The 19,466-nt window shown below is 57.0% G+C and overlaps 1 protein-coding gene across 4 annotated transcripts in view; it reads right to left on the bottom strand.

Annotated features, from left to right (window-relative positions):
- Positions 1-578: 578 nt before the first annotated feature.
- Positions 579-19,466, bottom strand: part of TRMT44 (tRNA methyltransferase 44 homolog) — a 43,088-nt gene continuing 24,200 nt past the window's right edge. For all 4 annotated transcript variants that reach the window (XM_054253519.2, XM_054253520.2, XM_054253521.2 and 1 more), the window contains 4 exons: positions 18,449-18,632; positions 15,725-16,157; positions 10,336-10,452; positions 579-5,907 (listed from right to left, as the gene is read on the bottom strand). In XM_054253519.2, coding sequence (XP_054109494.2) covers positions 5,681-5,907; positions 10,336-10,452; positions 15,725-16,157; positions 18,449-18,632 — 961 coding nt within the window. In that variant the 3' untranslated portion in view covers positions 579-5,680. The remainder of the gene's footprint in view (positions 5,908-10,335; positions 10,453-15,724; positions 16,158-18,448; positions 18,633-19,466) is intronic.

The raw sequence follows: 19,466 nt of genomic DNA, 5'->3' as shown, positions 1-19,466 counted from the left end.
GTTTCTGAAAAGTGACACCTCAGGCAGGGCGTTCAGGAGGGATTGGGAAGGCCGCCCTGTTAGCAGAGGTGGTGAGAGCTCTAGGTGCACTACTGTCCCCCGAAGACCTTCTGATAGGACAAGATGAGGAGGCAGGAGACAGTGATACTGACCGTCTGGACCCTGTGCAGGCCTAGGCTAATGTGTTTCTGTTTTCATTCTTAACAAAAAAGTTTAAAAGTTAAAAAAAAAAAAATTAAAGAGAAAAGCTGCCATACTATAAAGCATATTTACCTGTAATCCCCAGAACTCTGGGAGGCTGAGGCAGGAGTGACACAGTAGGTAGGCAGTCAGGCAGGAGAGGATGGGGGAGGGCTACCCCAGCCCACCAGGAGCGCCAGCTGAGTGACCGGGGTTGTCGATGAAGAGTGTTGAACTCTATAAAACACTGGTTTTGTTTTCTGTAAAATATTTGAAGAGATTTATTCTGAGCCAAATATTAGTGACCACGGCCTGTGACACAGTCCTAGGAGGGCCTGAGAACATGTGCCCAAAAGGGTGGTTGGTGTGTAGCTTGGTTTATACATTTTAGAGAGGCATGAGACATCAATCAAATATATTTTTAAAATACATTGGTTTGGTCCAGAAAGGTGGGACAACTCAAAGGTGGAGGCAGCGGGGAGGAGCTTCCAGGCTATTGGTGAATTTAAACATTTTCTGGTTGACAATTGGTTGAGTTTGTCTGAAGACCTGGGATTGACAGGGTATATTCAGGCTAAGGTAAAGATTGTGGAGACCAAAGTTCTTTGAAGTCTAAGTGTCTTCCCTCAGGGACAACAGATGACAAATGTTTCCTATTCAGATCCTAGTCAATCTCTTTAGAATTGGGAGGGTCTGTCTGGAAGAAAAAGATCGTTAGTTAATAGATTCTTTACAGATGCAAATTTCCCCCCACAAAGAACAGCTTTGCAGAGCCATTTCAAATTAAGGCAAAGAAGCACGTTTGGAGGTAAAATGCTTTGATTTTTCTTCATTGACTTGTAATGTCATGCCAGAGTCGGGTTGGAAAGTCAGTCATGATATACAGGGTTAAATAAAACCCATATGAGAATTTATGATTTGTAGGGCATGACTCCCCAAACCCCTTAGATAGGAATTTGAGCAAGATTTTAAAAAAATCAAGAGTTTAGTTCTCAAGGTGATGGTCGCACAGTTGTCGCACTGCCTCTCTATCAATGATCATTGGTGGCAGGCACCAGGGAGAGGCAATTTCCAATAGGTAAAGACACTTGAAACTGGTAATCAGCAGCTTTCAATAAAATCTCAGGAATTGGGTGAGTGGGCTGGAGCCTGCGCATTAAGAGATAAAACGGCAGAGCCTGACCTCCTGGGGGCATCCCACCGGACAAGGGATGAAGCCTCAGGTGAACATTCGTACAACCTCTTCATCGCCCTGCGCTGCAGATGCTCACGTCCCAAGTGCAAGGAGGGCACTGTGCATGCAGCAGCCTGCCCTGGGCAAAGAGTCACGGGAAAAGGGACACAAAGCCCTGGAAGCACGCCAGCATATAAAACCCCAAGTCAAAAGGTCAAATGCTGCCCTTGACCTCCAAAGTGCCTACTTGAGTCTCTTCCAAGTGTCCTGTAAGGTCTTTTAGGCTGACGGTGCCAAGGACACCATGGCGACCCCCGTGACCTGCACGTACACCTCTGGATGGCTTCCTGGAACTAGAAAGTCTGAAGTAACTGGAAAACCACAAGAGAAGAAATGACCAACCCCTGCGGCGCCTAATTAACTTTCCTTGTTCCCACCGCAATTGACAAGGCAATTGGACTTTGTAACTGACCTTGGTCAACCTTGTGACTCCAGACCCTATGACCAGCCCTCCCAGCTTGAAGAATCCACCCTAAACTGTAACTTCTGTAACTTTCCACTGCCCTCCCCAAACCTTTAAAACCAACCCCTATCCCACCGCCCTCCACTGACTCCCTTTTCGGACTCAGCCCGCCCTCACCCAGGTGAATAAACAGCCATGTTGCTCACACAAAGCCTGTTCGGGGGGGTCTCTTCATTCAGAGCTCATGTTTTAACATGTACTTTCTTTTCTTTCCTGCTCTAAAGCTTGTTAATACACTTCCACTCCTGCTCTGAGACTTGCCCCAGGCTCCTTTTTCTCTTACACCCCTCAGTTGAATTCTTTCTTCCAAGGAGGCAAGTTAAGGTTGCTGCAGACCCATGTGGATTTCCCACTGGCAACTCCGATACTCACCACCCCAGCAGGAAGCTCACTTGAGTGTAGTTCAAGGCCAGTCTAGGCAGCATGCAGTGGTGCATGCCTGTGATCCCAGCTACTTGGGTGACTGAGGTGGGAAATCAACCGAGCCCAGGAGGCTGAGGCTACAATGATCCCAGGTGGCGTCACTGCACTCCAGCCTGGGTGATACAACAAGACCCCTTCTCAAAAACACAAAGTTAAAAACAAAAAAAAAAAAGAAAAATATTTTTGTGTAGCTGTACGATGTGTTTGTGTTTTAAGCTTAGTGTTATTACAAAAGTGTCAAAAAATGCTTTTAAAGTTCATAAAATTAAAAAGTTACAAATTGATGCTCAGGTTAATGTGTCACTGAGGAAATTTTGTTTTAAATAAACGGAGTGTGGCCTAGGTGTGCTGTTCATCAAGTCTGCAGCAGGGTTCCGTGCACCCCCACTCCCTCCCCGACACCCACAGCCCCGTCTAGTCCACAGGCTCCACTCAGGGTGAGTGCCCTCCACAGCCGAAGCATGCTTTATCTTTTACACGGTATTTTCACCGTACCTTTTCTATGTTTGGGTACACAGACACTTACGTCTCGTGACAGCTGCCCACAGCACTCAGCACAGCAGCGTGCCATGGGGCATGGGGTCCGGGAGCCTGGGTATGCAGCAGGCTGTCTTTTGGGAGCGCGGGGTACACTCTGATGTAGGATGGCAGAATCACCTCACCACGAGTTTCTCAGAATGCATCTGCACTATCCAGTGACATGTGACCGGACCTGCCTGTGAACCACCTTTTCCCAGAACCGTGAGGTCCACAACACAGTCTTCTGAGCAAAAACACCAGAAAGGGAGGGTCACACAGAAATGAGCTGGGGGCAAGTCAGCAGAGGTCTTGGCCTCTCCCCTGGGACTCTCGTCCACACCAGGCTGTTCTGTCGAGGTCCGGATTCCTCGTTCTGTGACAGTTGTGGCCCTGGAGAGTAGCCCTAGTGGGTGGCAGGATGAGAGGGAAAATGCGCAACCGCAGCCCCTCCTCCAGGAAGCCTGCCCTGACAACCCGACAGACCTCAGGGTTTGGCCATGCCATGAGCCAAGGCCTGTGAGACCTGGGGTCTGAACCCCAGCACCAGTCCAAGGTGCTGCAGTCACACAGGTCCCAAGACCACAAGGCTCACCACAGGCCTCCTCTGCAGCAGATGGGGCAAGCCAGGGTGCCTGGGGACAGAGGCTGCCCCCCAGCCAGTGAGACCTGGTGCCTGCCTGGCACCTGTCTGGACAGGCAGTGCAGATGCAGTGCCCCTGGCGAGATTGCCCCTCATGCCCACTTTCGTGGCATTCCCTCAATCTCACCCGTCCAGGGGAGACACTCAAGCTCCTAGGAGTCACCAGGAAGCCCTCTAGGCTGGCCACACCAGGCTGCCAGACCTGCGCCCCCTGCCAGGCCTCTTATCTGCCCACCTTCGCCCACAGATCATTGTTTATTGCTGCAAGGAGATTGTGCCTGACACCCAGTCACATGACCAGTGGACAGGGCACAGTGGTGCCAGGGAGGCAGTAAGAAATGGTACCTGGAACCCAGAAGTCAGGTCAGGTGATGTGCTCAACAAAGACTGCTTCTGCCATATGACGATGCCAGGTAGCACGGAGGGGTCTACAGGCACGGTGGGCCCCACTCAGTAGAGCTCTTGGCCCGGCAGGACCCCATGAGGGAGAGCTGAGGTCACTGCACATGCCCCCAGCCCCATCTGATGCTCCTTTGAGATTGAGTCCTTGGGGCGTGTTGGGGAGCTCATCCTCCCCAGGGTCACCCACCCTCACCAGGACTCAGCTCCAGAGCCAGGTTTGGAGTCCCGCAGCACCAAGCACAGAAGGCTCTGCGGCCACTGGAAAATTAAAGCAGGTGCCCTGGACTTGGGAGAGGCCTGGGGAGGGGAGGGGAAAGGAGGGTTCAGTCACATGGAGCTATCCTGGGCCTGACAGAGGCTGCATACCCGGCATGGGAGATCTCGGGCAGCCCCAAGGCTTGGGTGGAGTCCTGGGCTCAGCTCAGGAAGTGCGCCGCTTCCAGGAAGCAATAGCAGGGCTGTTCCTCAGGGCCGGGCTCCCTACATTCCCTGCTCTGCCATCCCTTGATGTCACCCCAAGCCCCTCTGAGGTTGGGATCAGCCCTTCCTGCTGCAGGGAGAGCTCTGGCAACAATGTGGGGCTGGGGGCATCAGGTGGCTTGTCCTCAAGTGCGTCACCCTGGGTGTGCTGAGCAGCAAAACCTCAACACCATGGCATGGCTTGGCAGGAGGACGCCTCCTCTGGCCTAACAGTGGCTGGGGGAGTGACACGGCTCTGTGACTCCCTCGGACCCAGACACATCATTGGGAAGAGACTTCTTCCCATCTCCCTGCTCCACCACCCGCAGTACTGAGCTCCTGGCTGCTCCTTCCGGGTTTCTGCACCAGGTGTCCCCTGCATGGAGAACTTCCCAGTGTGGGGGACCCCAGAGGCCCCAGCAGAGCCCCCTTGTGCCTCAACTAGTCAGACCTGCAGCTGCTCAACCAACTGGGGCCTGCCCCAAGGGGCCACGGAGTGCCAGTCTCCCAGTAACATGAAGGGCAGACCCTTCCTGCGTAAAATGAAGGCACCTCCTGGCACATCTCTCGCCTGGGCTCTAGGCTCTGGGACTGACTGGGAACTCCAGGGCCCGTGGCAGCGCTGCCCTGTGGTGCCGCAGAGCCGAGGTGCCTTCAGAGCAGGTGCCTGTTGATCATCACTGCTCAGGAATGATGAAAGCAGCACCGCCACGGAATGCCACAGGCTGATGCAAATAACCAGGCGGATGCTCCCAACCGTGAGGCACAGGGGACACAGGGAGCCAAAGGCACAACAGTGTGGATTGCATATGCCTTTTTGTATAAAACCACGGGAGGAACTTTAAACAGAAACATCAGGGGCCAGACGCCATGGCTCACGGCTGGAATGCCAGCTCTGTGGGAGGCTGAGGCGAGAGGCTCATTCCAGCCCAGGAGTTCAAGGCCAGCCTGGGCAGCACAGAGAGACGCCACCTCCAACATTTTCAAAGTTGGCCAGGCATGGTGGCGTGCATCTACGGTCCCGGCTACTTCACAGGCCGAGGCAGAAGGATGGCTTGAGCCCAGGAGTTCGAAGCTGCAGTGAGCTGTGATCATGCCACTGCATTCCAGCCTGGGCGAGGGATGGAGACCCCATCTCTTAATGAAAATAAAAGAGAAACAAATCAGGATTTTTTTTTCTAGAAGGACGAAGAACTGCTGCAGTATTTGTGGGGAGGAAGGTCTCGTGGAGGAGGGAGGAAGGTGCGGGTCTAAAGAAGGTGGGAGGAGGTGGGCTGAAACGTGGCCAGTGCAGAGACGGCAGTGCTGAGGATTGCTGGCGAAGTTCTCCCTGGTGTGGCCTCCCCCACCAGGATGCAGCTCACAGAGTCTTCTTCCTCCGGGTCTGGGGCAGCCGCAGCTCCGCAGGCCCGTGGGCAAACAGGCAGCAGTCCGCGGACAGAGCACAGCCGTCAGGGTGATGCATGAAGAACCAGCAGAGGCGGGTTTTGCAGGCTTCGGAGAGCAGTCTCCGCTTCGCTGCTGGCGGCTTTGTCTTCCGCGGCGTCTCCTCTCTCCAGTCACGGATGTGAACTCGCCCATTCACCACTGTGGTTTGGGACAGAGAAGAGACACACCGAGAGGTTAACCTGAAAGCTCCGTAACTCACCAGCATCTGTCTAGTTCCCACCCCACGGGAGGTGCCAGCCGAGGGTCAGGGATACAGCTGGGACAGACCCCAGAGTTCCTGCTGGTCACAGTGGGTCTGCCTCCAGTGGGAGTCACCGAGGTACGGGTGCGTCTACAGGCAGGACCAGGGAAGGGAGCCCTGCAGAGGTGAGCGGTGGCCCTGCACAGACCCAGGAAGAGATTTTAGGGAGAGAAGCAGCAAAGCCGAGTGTCCTAGCACAGACTGCACCATGACTGGCCCTGTTCGACTGCCGGCCAGAGGGGAGGGCAGAGGACAGAGCTGGGTCCCACGTGGCCTCATCATTGAGGCCATGACCTTCCCTCTGGCTGACTGGCAGGTCCCACAGACCATTTGAGAAGGATCACTTGAGGACCATGTGTGAGAGCTGGAACATGAGAAAACGTCTGCGCGGCAGCCCTGGCCTCTGCGGATGGTCTCAGCACCATAGACAAGCGGGGCGAGGCGCAGGTCCCTCCCGCAGTCTCAGGACGGGCTGGTGCAGGGCGGCCTCTGCTCCTTGGTGCCATCCCGGTGCACTGGATTTACCTGTGTCTCCCAACTGGAGCCCCTCCAGATGCAAGTGTGGAGTCAGGGGAGGCCAAGGAGCCCTGGGACAGGAACAGGAGGAGGGACCTGCCTGTGCAGTGGTTTAAATGCCCGCTCTGGAAGTGCCACTGGGACCCAATGGCCAGGGCTGATCTCCAAACTGGGGAGCTGGAAGGACATCAGAGTGGGGTGAGGCCAGGAGAGGGCTGCTGTGGGCCTGCTCATCAGCGGGGTACCAGGCCTCGAGGGCCACCCCCAGGCCGTCTCGTGACACCACCGCCCAAATCGAGCGAGATTCCCCCCTGCACTCCCACTTGGCCGTTTCTTTCCGAGAAGCCAACCACTCCCGTGAAACGTGGCCAAAGCAACCACCCCCTTCCTGGTCCTCCTGGAAGCCAGAAGCCGCTCGCAATAGGAGGCGGGGGATAAAGGCGCCTCAGTGAGGAAGTCTGGCTCAGACTTCCAACGAGAACTTGAAAGTGCAGGAATCAAAGCATGACTTCTGCTTTCAAAACACCTTGTGTGTGGCAATAACGAGCCTGTCTGCTTTTGACAGGCTGATGTTTTAAAAATAGTTTCCCCCGAAACTAGAGAAATGAGCCCAGAGAGTGGCGCCTGGCTGTGTCTGGGGACACCGTGGGGGGTTTGTCCTCACAGCCTGGCTGGGAGACTGACCCTGTGTGCCCTCCCACAGCCACCTCTCTGTTCTGCCTCCCAACAACAGAGCTGAGGTTTCTAAACCTGAAGGTTCCGGTTAAGGCCACTCCACGACCTCTGCTGATGCTGCCACAGCAGCACGTCCTGGCACAGCACAGAGGGGCCTGGAACCCCCGAAGGGTGCTCAGGAGGAACCACAGGGGCCAGAGCTTACCCCAACTCCCCAGGGGGCACACGATGCCAAACAGCGAGGGGCCTCTGCCTGACGCCCTGACCTGTCAGGAGAATGGGGTGGGGCTCACTGAGGCCAAAGGCTGAGTGCAGACTCCCACCCTCAGAGCCAGAAGGGCCTCCCCTGCCCCCTCACAACACGGACGGGCCATCTGGCGGCAGGCCCCCGCCAGGCAGCTTTAAGACCACACCCGGCCACATTTTGGAAGCAGGACCTGTAGGTCTCTAAGGCCTGAGGAGCGAGTGCTGATGATAGAGATGGGGCTGCAGGTGTCATGGAGGCCAGCTCCAGGCTGGCCCAGCAGTGCTGACCCACTGCCTTGTCTACCCCTGGACATGGCAGGTAGCTGCCAGCCACCCCTCCTGACACCTGAGCCTCCCTGGGGCCAGGCGCCAGATGGGACGGCCCTCCAGGAGCACTTGCTCCAGCCAGCTAGAAAGACCACCAACCAACAGACCCTCCCTCTGGAAACGTGCTCCTCATTGTGAAATGGAACCACAGGGCCACAGTAAGCTCGTCCCAAGTTCCCGCCGCCTCCTCCCTCCCTACTGTGCGTGTTCCCTGGGACTCTAGCTCAGCACAGGAACCGCCACTCCAACACTGCTTCTCCATAGCAGACACTCCCTTCACCAAGCTGCTCTGAGGAACGGGTGACCTGCAGGGTCAGAGTCCTCGGATGCTCAGTGGCCTGTTGGGTGCGACGTGGCCTGGCTGTTGGCATGGCCTCTCCACTCACTGGGAGACTGTGGGCCGCACGCGGACCTCCCCGAGCCATGTCTGCATGTTCTAGGAGGAAGGCCTGCTCCACCCCGAGCGCAGGATGACATGAAGCCCCGCGTGTATCCAGCAGCACAGTGCCAGGCTCCACACCAGCCAGTATGGATGGAGCGTGCCGCCGCAGGCCTCGATGAACTCAGGAAGAGGTGGGGCAGAGGCAGGGCCGGCCCTCATGGTCCTCACAGGTTGTGCTCAGGGCTGGCTGACCTGAAGCCATCTGAAAACATTTCCACTTCCTCACTCTCATCAACATTTCCTGAGACTAGCCACGTGAGCTGAAAACAAAACCTGAACCTCATACAGCAATCGGACCCAGCTTCACAGCATAGTTTTCACATGACTGGAACACAATCCCCAGGACACCTACTGAGAAGTGTTTCCAAAAATCAGTGTGCCCCTATTTTTTTGCACAGAAAAGCACTGACAGACGAGCGGATTCATCGCGGGTGAAGAAGACAGTATTTCAGGCAGTCAACCAAAAACAAGTGCTGGGAAAAACCCAGAGGCCCCTCAGAGGTGGGAAGGATTCTAAGTGCTTAAAGCCCTCCGTAAGGAAGAGCAGACCCCAGGCTGCAGGCCCAGCCCAGCAGGCACGGCAGGCCCAGCGTCGGCTTCGGAGGCAGCCTCAGGGACATGCTTCTGCGCCTGCCCCAGGAAACACAGGCTCCAATCATGCCTATGGGCCCCCCAACAGCAGCTCTCACCAGGAGAGGCCGCTTCAGCTAAAAGCCAAGTGCAGCTCTCCAAGAGCAAGTGGGCACCCAAAGGCTGTGTGTGGGTGTGCACAAACTCACACCCTTGCTCTCGTGTACACACCAGGCATGGCACGCACACCTGTGCTGTCTCACATACACACACAGCCAGATGCTGCCCTGCACCAGACCCCCACAGAAGCCCGAGTGACTTATGGGCAGGGGACCCAGAAGCTAGGGTGTGAGCCAGGCACTCCTTCCCACTGTAACTTCGGTATCAGAAAGCCAGTCCCTCTCCGGGTCACGGCAGCTGTAGCCCCACCAGCTACCACTCTCACTCCTCCCAACCCAAGCTCTGTGCACATGCTGTTCCCTCTGCCTAAAAGCTGTTCCCTGTTCCTGACTCCTCTTTTCCTTCCAGGCCCAGCTCAAGTGTCATATCCTAATTAAGCCCTCTGGAGCCCGCCCTGGAGCCAGGCCAGCTCTCCCTGCACAACACGACTGGCAGAAATGTGTGCTGAGGGCATGGCGGTGACACAAGAAAACACCTACTATTTTTAAAGATGCGCGTGGAAGTACTTGGGGTGAAAGAGCGTGATAGCTGGAATTTGCTTTAAAATACTTACAAAGAGGAAAAAAACTCCACAAAGCAAGTTACAGCAAACTCCCCAGCCACTGGCGCTGGTCACCTGCAGCTCCCCGCCCTGTTCCCCACTCTCTGCACACCTGGAAGCTGCAGCGGATGGAACTGTGCGCCCCAGCACCTGGGCGGAACCTGCCACATTCCCCTCGCCCTCAGTGCCCTGCCAGCTCCAGCAGGAGAGGGCTGTGTGTGCCTTGCTTTGCAGGCTGAGCAAATGGACAAGCAGGTGGAGGGCCCTCCTGCCTCCCCAAGCCCCAGCAGGGCGTTGCGAAGCAGGAGGGCTGGGCGCCAGGACCTCTTCCTGCCCGGGCCCGGGGGGCGAGGCCACAGGAGTCCAGGCCTGTGACTGTGGGGCAGGGACTCGCGCTTCCCACTCCCCAGCCTGGCTCTGCGGCTCTGGATGCTTCCAGTGTGCAGCAGCTACAGATGACGCCAAACAATGGCACCCAGCCCAGAGAGGGCCTGGTGACAGGAGCGGCCCAGCCGCGGCTGCCTGCCTTGCTCTGTCCCGTGTTGAGCAAGCGGAGCTGAGGCACCAGCCAGCAAGCACGGCACAGTGGGAGGGAGACTGGCCTGGTATGTCTCACAGGACGAGGTCCTAAGGCACAAGGAGGGAACGGGGTGACCCATGTCCCACCCCGAGGTCAAATGCTACCCACATCAGAGCTGGGTGGGGCACCGCAGAACTCGGGACCTCTCCCAGATTCTTCTTCAAGTCAGAGCCACTCAAATAAAATGTTATTTACCTGAAAAAAGCGGGAAAGGAAGGCAAGAGAAAGGCGGGGAGGCGGGCCCATACCTCGGAACACCTGGTGGCTGTTCCGGAGCAGCGTCTGCAGCCCCCCACACTCCCGCTTCAGCCGCCGCAGGGTCTCCGCGTCCAGCGCACTGGCTACTTCTGCCAGGGAAAGGCTCTCTGGAAAAACAGGGTTTCCCCCAAAACAGCAAAATATTACAAACCTGTCACACAGGCAGAAACAGTCCACTTCAGCTCCATATGCTCCCACGCCCTATGCACTCTAGCACAAAGGACCACGGAATTCAATTCCATCTCACCTACCCGCACCACAGCTGACCCACACCACACCACACCACACCTGCCCCGCACCACAGCTGACCCACACCACACCTGCCCCGCACCACAGCTGACCCACACCACACCTGCCCCACACCACAGCTGACCCACACCACACCACACCACACCTGCCCCGCACCACAGCTGACCCACACCACACCTGCCCCACACCACAGCTGACCCACACCACACCACACCACACCTGCCCCGCACCACAGCTGACCCACACCACACCTGCCCCGCACCACACCTGCCCCACACCACACCTGCCCCACACCACAGCTGCCCCACACCACACCTGCCCCACACCACAGCTGACCCACACCACAGCTGACCCACACCACACCTGCCCCACACCACACCTGCCCCACACCACAGCTGACCCACACCACACCTGCCCCACACCACAGCTGACCCACACCACACCTGCCCCACACCACAGCTGACCCACACCACACCTGCCCCACACCACAGCTGACCCACACCACACCTGCCCCACACCACAGCTGACCCACACCACACCTGCCCCACACCACAGCTGACCCACACCACACCTGCCCCACACCACAGCTGACCCACACCACACCTGCCCCACACCACAGCTGACCCACACCACACCTGCCCCACACCACACCTGCCCCACACCACAGCTGACCCACACCACACCTGCCCCACACCACACCTGCCCCACACCACAGCTGACCCACACCACACCTGCCCCACACCACAGCTGACCCACACCACACCTGCCCCACACCACAGCTGACCCACACCACACCTGCCCTGCACCACACACCTGCCCCACACCACACCTCCCCCACACCACATCTGCCCAGCACCACACACCTGCCCTACACCAAACACCTGCCCCACACCACACCTACCCCGCACCACAGCTGACCCACACACCTGCCCTGCACCACATACCTACCCCACACCACACCTCCCCCGCACCACATCTGCCCAGCACCACACACCTGCCCTGCACCAAACACCTGCCCCACACCACACCTACCCCGCACCACAGCTGACCCACACACCTGCCCTGCACCACATACCTACCCCACACCACACCTCCCCCGCACCACATCTGCCCAGCACCACACACCTGCCCTGCACCAAACACCTGCCCCACACCACACCTACCCCGCACCACAGCTGACCCACACACCTGCCCCGCACCACATACCTGCCCCACACCACACCTACCCTGCACCACAGCTGACCCACACCACACCTGCCCCGCACCACACCTACCCCGCACCACAGCTGACCCACACCACACCACACCTGCCCCGCACCACAGCTGACGCACACCACACCACACCTGCCCCACACCACAGCTGACCCACACCACACACCTGCCCCCACACCACAGCTGACCCACACCACACCTGCCCTGCACCACAGCTGACCCACAACACCACACCTGCCCTGCACCACAGCTGACCCACACCACACAACACCTGCCCCACACCACACACCTGCCCTGCACCACACACCTGCCCCACACCACACCTACCCCACACCACAGCTGACCCACACCACACCTGCCCCGCACCACACACCTGCCCCACACCACACACCTGCCCCGCACCACACACCTGACCCACACCACACCCCGCACCACAGCTGACCCACACCACACCTGCCCCGCACCACACAACTGCCCCACACCACACACCTGCCCCGCACCACAGCTGACCCACACCACACCACACCAGCCCCGCACCACACCAGCCCCGCACCACACCTGCCCCGCACCACACCTGCCCCGCACCACGCCAGCCCCGCACCATGCCTGACCCATACCACGCCTGACCTGCACCATACCTACCCCACACCACACCGCAGCCAAACTGTGAGGGCCGCAGTGTCTCCACCCAGCTGAGGCAGCACAGCCTGATGGGGTACAGCCCCACATGCCCCATGCCCACACAGGGCCGGGCATCAGGTGATGCTGCATGCTCTGGGTGGTCACCCTGAGCCCTTCTCACTGGTGACCCACAAAAGGGGATGGCTGTTTGGAGCCAGGGTTTCTCAGACTAAAGCAGGAAGGCCAAGCTAGCAGGCCTGGGGCCAGAGCCTTCCCAGTGGCTGCTCCAAGCATGTGGCAGCAGGCCTGGCGCAATGGCTCTAGAGCAGCCGGCAGCCAGCAAGGCCATGCTAGGCAATAAAAGGAAACAGCAGACCCCACAGTGATGGTCTTTCCCATTTAGAATTTCTGCTTTGAGAGCCTGCATGTATTTCAAAATGCTCTCATCGGAAAACCTAGTGACAATGAAGTCATTTATTACCAAAACATCATATTGGATATGAATGAAAGCTGGTTTGCCCATGTGTATTTGCCAGGAACTTCCTGCCTGCCAGGCGCTGCACTCCACGTCTAACTCACACCCTCCCAAACTGCAGGTGAGTGGAGGAGACACGCCTGCCTGCAGACAGCTGACCCTGTCAGACCCCCACAGATCAGGGCACCACAGTGCTGGCCCAGGACCCCAGTGCGAGCAGGTGTGTGGTGCGGGGCAGAGCTGTCATAACTCTATTACAGCCACTGCGAGAATCCTGCCTATCCCAGCCCAGTCAACCTGAGTCCACCTCTCGGCTGCCTCAAATCCATCCTGGGGTGTTTTTAAAAAGATGATGTATCATCCCAGTCAGCCTTCGGTCCCCCCAGCTCGGGGCCACCACGGACCCCATAATGGGGACTCTCACACTTGCAGCCACGGGTGCAGCTGTGGGGCGTCCGGGCCTGGCACATCTGGCCTCTTGGTTACTCACCCTTTGACATGTGCAGTCTGGACTCCTAGCAAGGCAGGACTTGGAGCCTCTTGAGGGCAGAGCCCCTTCCCACCCCGTCTCTCAGCAATATCCCACAGGGGCAGACGCCGAGCTAGGATACATGAGGTCCTGGAGACCCCTTCCCACCCCGTCTCTCAGCAGTATCCCACAGGGGCAGACGCCGAGCTAGGATGGGTGAGGTCCTGGAGACCCCTTCCCACCCCGTCTCTCAGCAATATCCCACAGGGGCAGACGCCGAGCTAGGATGGGTGAGGTCCTGGAGACCCCTTCCCACCCCGTCTCTCAGCAGTATCCCACAGGGGCAGACGCCGAGCTAGGATGGGTGAGGTCCTGGAGACCCCTTCCCACCCCGTCTCTCAGCAATATCCCACAGGGGCAGACGCCGAGCTAGGATGGGTGAGGTCCTGGAGATAGAACTGCACATGGCCCATAGGCACAGACATGCAGAGGGCAGGCTGGGTGGGGGGTGACCAAAGGCCCTGAAGACCACCTATGGGTGGGAGGGAGCTGTGGGCTGAGAGGCCAAGGGCACAGCTCCTCCTTTCTCACAGCAGGGCCACATGCAGTGCCCTAACAAGCCCCAGACCCACAGACAGCAATCTGGAGGGGACGGGGGTCTGGGGGCCTGTTGGGCACTCTGGTTCCCAGGGGCAGGCAGGACTGAGCCCGGCACTCAGCCACCCCCACTCTCCATCCCCAGGTCTGCCTCCTCCCTCCTGCTCACCCACCCCAGGCACAGCCGGCATCTCCTGTGCGCACATCACTTCCTGGGAATTGAAGGTCAAACTACCCTCAGGAGCTGGCACTGTTCACTACACATGGGAACTTTCAGACCACACTGATGTGGGGCTCTGGGCCCAGCTGCCTGTGGCGGGCTCCGTGTTCTGTCAGCCTCCGCCTTCCTCCTCGGCACTCCGGCCCTGCCACAGCAGGGCGCACAGTCAGCAGAGCCAACCCAGAGACCCCATGGTGCCAGGTGGTTTGCAAGCAGCTACTCGGCCCCATCAGCCACTGAGCCAGGGCCACTCTCAGCAGGTGGCTAGAAGCTCTGGGGACCAGGAGTCATCAGGCTCCAGTGATTTCTGGAGGGGCGTCTGTGCCCAATGGCCCGGCCCGGCCCATGTACACAAGGTGCAAGAGGGTTAAGGATAAAGAAGGAAACCAGCATGATTTTGCCCCAACATTCCCAGGTGAGGAAAGCAAGGCCTGGAGAGGAAGGGTTCCCTCAAATGGCAGCCAGGCAGGAGTCCAGCCAGGAGGGGCCGGGCCAGCTGGGCGGGGAAAGGGCCTGGAGGGGATGGGGATCCCTGATCTTCAGCTCCCAAAACGGCAAGAGAAGCCAGACTCTGGCTCCAGCCCCACACCGCCCTCCGGTGGCCACGCAGCCTCCCTGCCCAGAAGGAGGCGAGGTCCTTACGGCCAGGCTCTCTGAACACCGTTCATTTCAATATACCACTCACCCCAGGAGGACAACTGATGGAATTTTCTCCTTTATGGATTTTTGGTTTTGGGGATTTCAAAGAGAATTAAATTATCCAATTACAACAAATCTCCAATCTGGCCACATACTCAAGGGAACGGTGCATCCTTCTTGCACTCAGTAACCCATTTTCTCTTTGATAACTGGAGATTGAAAATGAGTAGTTCAGCCCCTAAACCTGCATGTTTTATAAGTTAATTAAGGGTCCAAACTCCCTCACTCCCTGGCCTGGCCTCAGCCTTCCTCCCTGGAGATAACAAAGTCCTTTATATTTATAGCAGCTATTGGGAAAATGTTAAAGAATGTGCTTGACTAGAGCCTATTCACCATCAACAGCAAAGCGCGTGTAGTCACAGGGCCACACCATTTCACTCGGTTATGAAGAATTGGGTTCCTGCCCTCAAGCCTGGGAGCATGCTGGTCCCTAAGGTGGTGGATGACGTACCTGCCCCATTCCAGGTGTCCCTAAGGTGGTGGACAGAGTACCTGCCCCATTCCAGGTGCCCCTGAGGTGGTGGACAGCGTACCTCCCCCATTCCAGGTGTCCCTAAGGTGGTGGACGGCGTACCTGCCCCATTCCAGGTGTCCCTAAGGTGGTAGACGGCTTACCTCCCCCATTCCAGGTGTCTGTAAGGTGCTGGACAGCTTGTCCCTAAGGTGCTGGACAGCTTACCTCCCCCATTCCAGGTGTCCCTAAGGTGGTGGACGGCGTACCTCCCCCATTCCAGGTGTCCCTAAGGTGGTGGACGTACTTCCCCCATTCCAGGTGTCCCTAAGGTGGTGGACGTACCTCCCCCATTCCAGGTGTCCCTAAGGTGGTGGATGGCTTACCTCCCCCATTCCAGGTCTTCACACTCCCATTTCGAGAACTTCTTGTGTTTGATTGCTTTCCACCTAATAGTAAATTCGCCACTTGCAAAACCACTTGGTCAATGAAGTCTCGAGGGAGGGCAGCACAGTTCCTCACACGCTCAGTCTTTTCTCTGGGATGAAATCCAGGTAGCCAGGGTCCTCCAGTCTGAGGTCCTGATCTATGCTCAGCAGCCTGGGCCCCAGGTACACACCCAACCCCGGCGTCCAGAGCTTGGTGACCGTCGCAGTGACCAGTGCTGCCAAAAGCAACCTGGGGTGGAGAAGGGGAAAGCCCTTGGCCAGGTGGGCTTACAGGGCGGCCCTGCCTGCTGTTAATGTACTGAGTCCTCTTCTCATCCATGGAAGCTTCTCTGGAGGGAGGGTATGTTCTGGATTTCCCAACGAGACAGACCTGCGTTTGAAAAGAGCAATGCAAGTATTTCAGCTGGCTCGTCTGCGTCAGCGTTCTCCATGGAATTCTCTCATCCTGCAGTACAAATCACATTCGACTTTTAAACGTCTACCATGAAAAAATCCTGATTTTTAAAACTGACACCAGCCGGTGTGGTGGCTCATACCTGTAATCCCAGCACTTTGAGAGACCAAGGTGGTGGATCACTTGAGGTCAGGAGTTCGTGACCAGCCTGGCCAACATGGCGAAACCCCATCTCTACTAAAAATACAAAAATGAGCCAGGCGTGGTGGCGCACACCTATAATCCCAGCGACTTGGGAGACTGAGGCAAGAGGATCACTTGAACCCGGGTGGCAGAGGTTGCAGTGAGCCGAGATTGCGCCACTGCACTCCAGCCTGGGTGACGAGAGAAAACTCCGCCTCAAAAAAAAAATAAGTAAATGAAAAATAAAAACCAACACCAATGTATGTGACTTAAAAATGAAAAACAGCACAAGCCCATGGTTCCCTCTCATCACTCGGACCTTCACAAGACCTAACAAAGGCGCCTAAACTCAGAGTCCACAATCCTAGGCCAGCAGCCACACCGTCCTAAAGGCTTTCAGGTGCCACCCCGCCCAGGAGCACAGGCTGAGGGTAACACTGTGGAGTGCCCCAGGGGCCAGGAAGGGAGCCAGCGAGTACACATGAAACTGAGCAGAGGGCATGGAAGCACAGGGGCGCTCCAAGCGTGCTGCTCTCCTTCCTTCGTGGCACACCTGAGGGAGGGTGCTCTTCAGACAGTCCCCTCCAGAGAACCAGGCCCTCATTTCTAGGCTTCCTCTCCAGGCATCAACTACAAGGCCAGGCGCAGGTGATGAGGAAACTGACCTCTTCACTACACGACAGCCACACCTCTGCTCCCCAGCTCTTCCGGCGGGATTTTATATTTTCAATGCCTGTCACACACCCAGTCCCCACCAGACATCTGCTGTGTGTGAACTGCTTTAAAATGACAAAGCCCGTTCACGTCCACTCCAACCCCAAACCTGTCCATGACAAGACAACTGAGGCTCAGAGACATGAAGCGACAGTGCAGTCTCTGACAACCAGTCATGGGCAGCAAGTGCAAACATCAAAGCCACTGGCTCCTCGGACCTGCCTAGAGGACCCAATATTTAGCAGTTTCCCCAAATCAAAGCTGACCTCAGAAGACCAAGACTTGCCAAAAAGAGGACAGAGAGATGTCAGGACGGCTCAGCAGCAAGCCCTGAGGTAACTTCCCACGGTAGCAGGCGGAGGTAGTGCCAGCGGCCACGAGGCCTGAGCCACCAGCCAACGCTGTTCCTGGCGCATGGCTATGACTGCAGCCGGCCAGCGAGGGCCCACAACATGCCCTTCCTGTGCGGGCTCTGAAGACATCGTCCCGTCTAGCCCCCACAGCCCAGGCAGGCTCCTCTCGGGCTCACACACGAGCACAGGTTCGCAGAGCTCCGCCATCAGCCTGAGTGCACCACAGGCAGCGGCAGGGCCGAGGCCTTGCTCAGACCAGCTGGGCCCCTTCTTGCTAAGGCAGCCATCAAACCCTGTGGCCTGGACACAACGAGGTTATTTTTTAAAAGCACACTGTCTGCCAGCCACAAAGTCTTGTCAAATAAAATTACCAGAGATGGAGGTGAGGGGCTGCAGGAAACGCTTCCATGGTGCTTTAGAAAGGTCAAGCCCTCAGAGTGGCCAGAGGGAATCAGTCCCCTGTCCACACAAAGGTCAGAGACACAGCCGCACTGTCTCACAGAAAGTCCCGGGACCAACTTCTGCCCAGATGACATTTCAGGTAAATCTGGATTCACCAGGCTTTCAATGAGAAAGTGGGAAATCGTGGTGAGCTTCTGAAACACACTTCGTTCACAGCCAATCATCTGGCACTTGAAGGAGCGGACACTTTCCACAGGGAGCTCAGCCATAGGCAGCACTGAGGCAAGAAGGCACTGCGCACCCAGGCCGAGGCCTCCTCTCGGAGGAAGGGCCCCTGGGCCGCTCAGAGCTTCTGGAGAGCCAAGGAAGGCTCGGCCAGGGCTTGAGCAGGCCTGGAGGAGGGGACACTGGCATGCCTTCAAGGAGGGCACCACGGGACAGAACAAGCCTCTGGCCCTGTCAGTGACCGAGACACAGAGATCAGCACCAGCACGTTCTGGAACATTTGTACATTTTGAACGTCACAACGTGGTTCATGGCTGTGTGACACAGCCCTGAGCTCCCCATCTGGACACCCGCACGTCACCAAGAACAACAAGAAGAATTGGAACGTACTCTTTTGGTTGAAGGAATCCTCAGGCAGTCTTCCTCCACGTGGAACCCACAGGCGGAGCCCACTTCCTTAATGAAGTCAAGGTACTCCCGGTACTGAGTCTTCTTACTCTGCCTCCGGCGGTATTTTCCAACAAAGTCAAAGCAGCAGCAGGGGAGGACAAAGAAGCAGCAGTTGTAGGCAGACCTTCAAACAGAATCAACGACAGAGCCAGGCACGCACCCTGAGCAGACGCCGGCAAGGAAACCAGCACAAAGCCACACGGCAGTCGCGCATCGGACAAAACGGGGAAGACATGTTCCGGGCCAATGCTGGTTTTTGGTTTTGGTTTTTTTTAACAGTAACCACTTTTATTTCAGATTCTGGGGGTCTGTGTGAGGGTGTGTGGCATGAGACTGACGTTTGGGGTAAGATGGACCCCACGACCCAAGCGGCGGGCAGAGTGGCCACCAGGTGGTTTTGCCACCTTTGCCCCTCCCGCCCTCGCTCCCCACGCCTGTAGTCCCCACTGTCTGCCGCTGCTGCGTTCGCGTCCCTCGTACTCAATATGCAGCTACTGCTCGTGAGAACACGTGGCACCTGGGCTTTGGTTCTGGCCTCCAGCTGTGCCCATGCTTCTGCAGAGGACGTGACCTCCTTCTCTTCATGGCTGTGTCACTTTGCTTTTATATTAAAAGATGAATTACAGCCTTCCCCAGTTTAATTTTTGTATCTTTTCAATAAAATATGAATCTCATTACTTTTATAAAAAAGGATTTTTTTTCAGTTACTCTTGAAGTGTCATCTAAAACTTCCTGAAGTACTTTAAGATATCTGCTCTGAATGGGAAATGGAGAGGGAGGCACAGCCAAGCCCGAGGGGAGACCTGATATTTAACCTAGTTACTTCCTGAGAACTCAAATCGCTCCGCAGAACCTGAGAAACGGAGACTCGGCAACGAGCAGCACACACCTGCTTCTCTCAGGCCCAGGCCCAGCCGCCTCTAGCACACACAGTGTCCAGTGCAGGAACACCTGTGGC

Source organism: Callithrix jacchus, chromosome 3, assembly GCF_049354715.1.
Source record: "Callithrix jacchus isolate 240 chromosome 3, calJac240_pri, whole genome shotgun sequence".
In the NCBI taxonomy this organism is placed as follows: Eukaryota; Metazoa; Chordata; class Mammalia; order Primates; family Cebidae; genus Callithrix; species Callithrix jacchus.
Note: the sequence above shows the minus strand (reverse complement) of the source record. Positions and strands in the feature narration are given on the sequence as shown.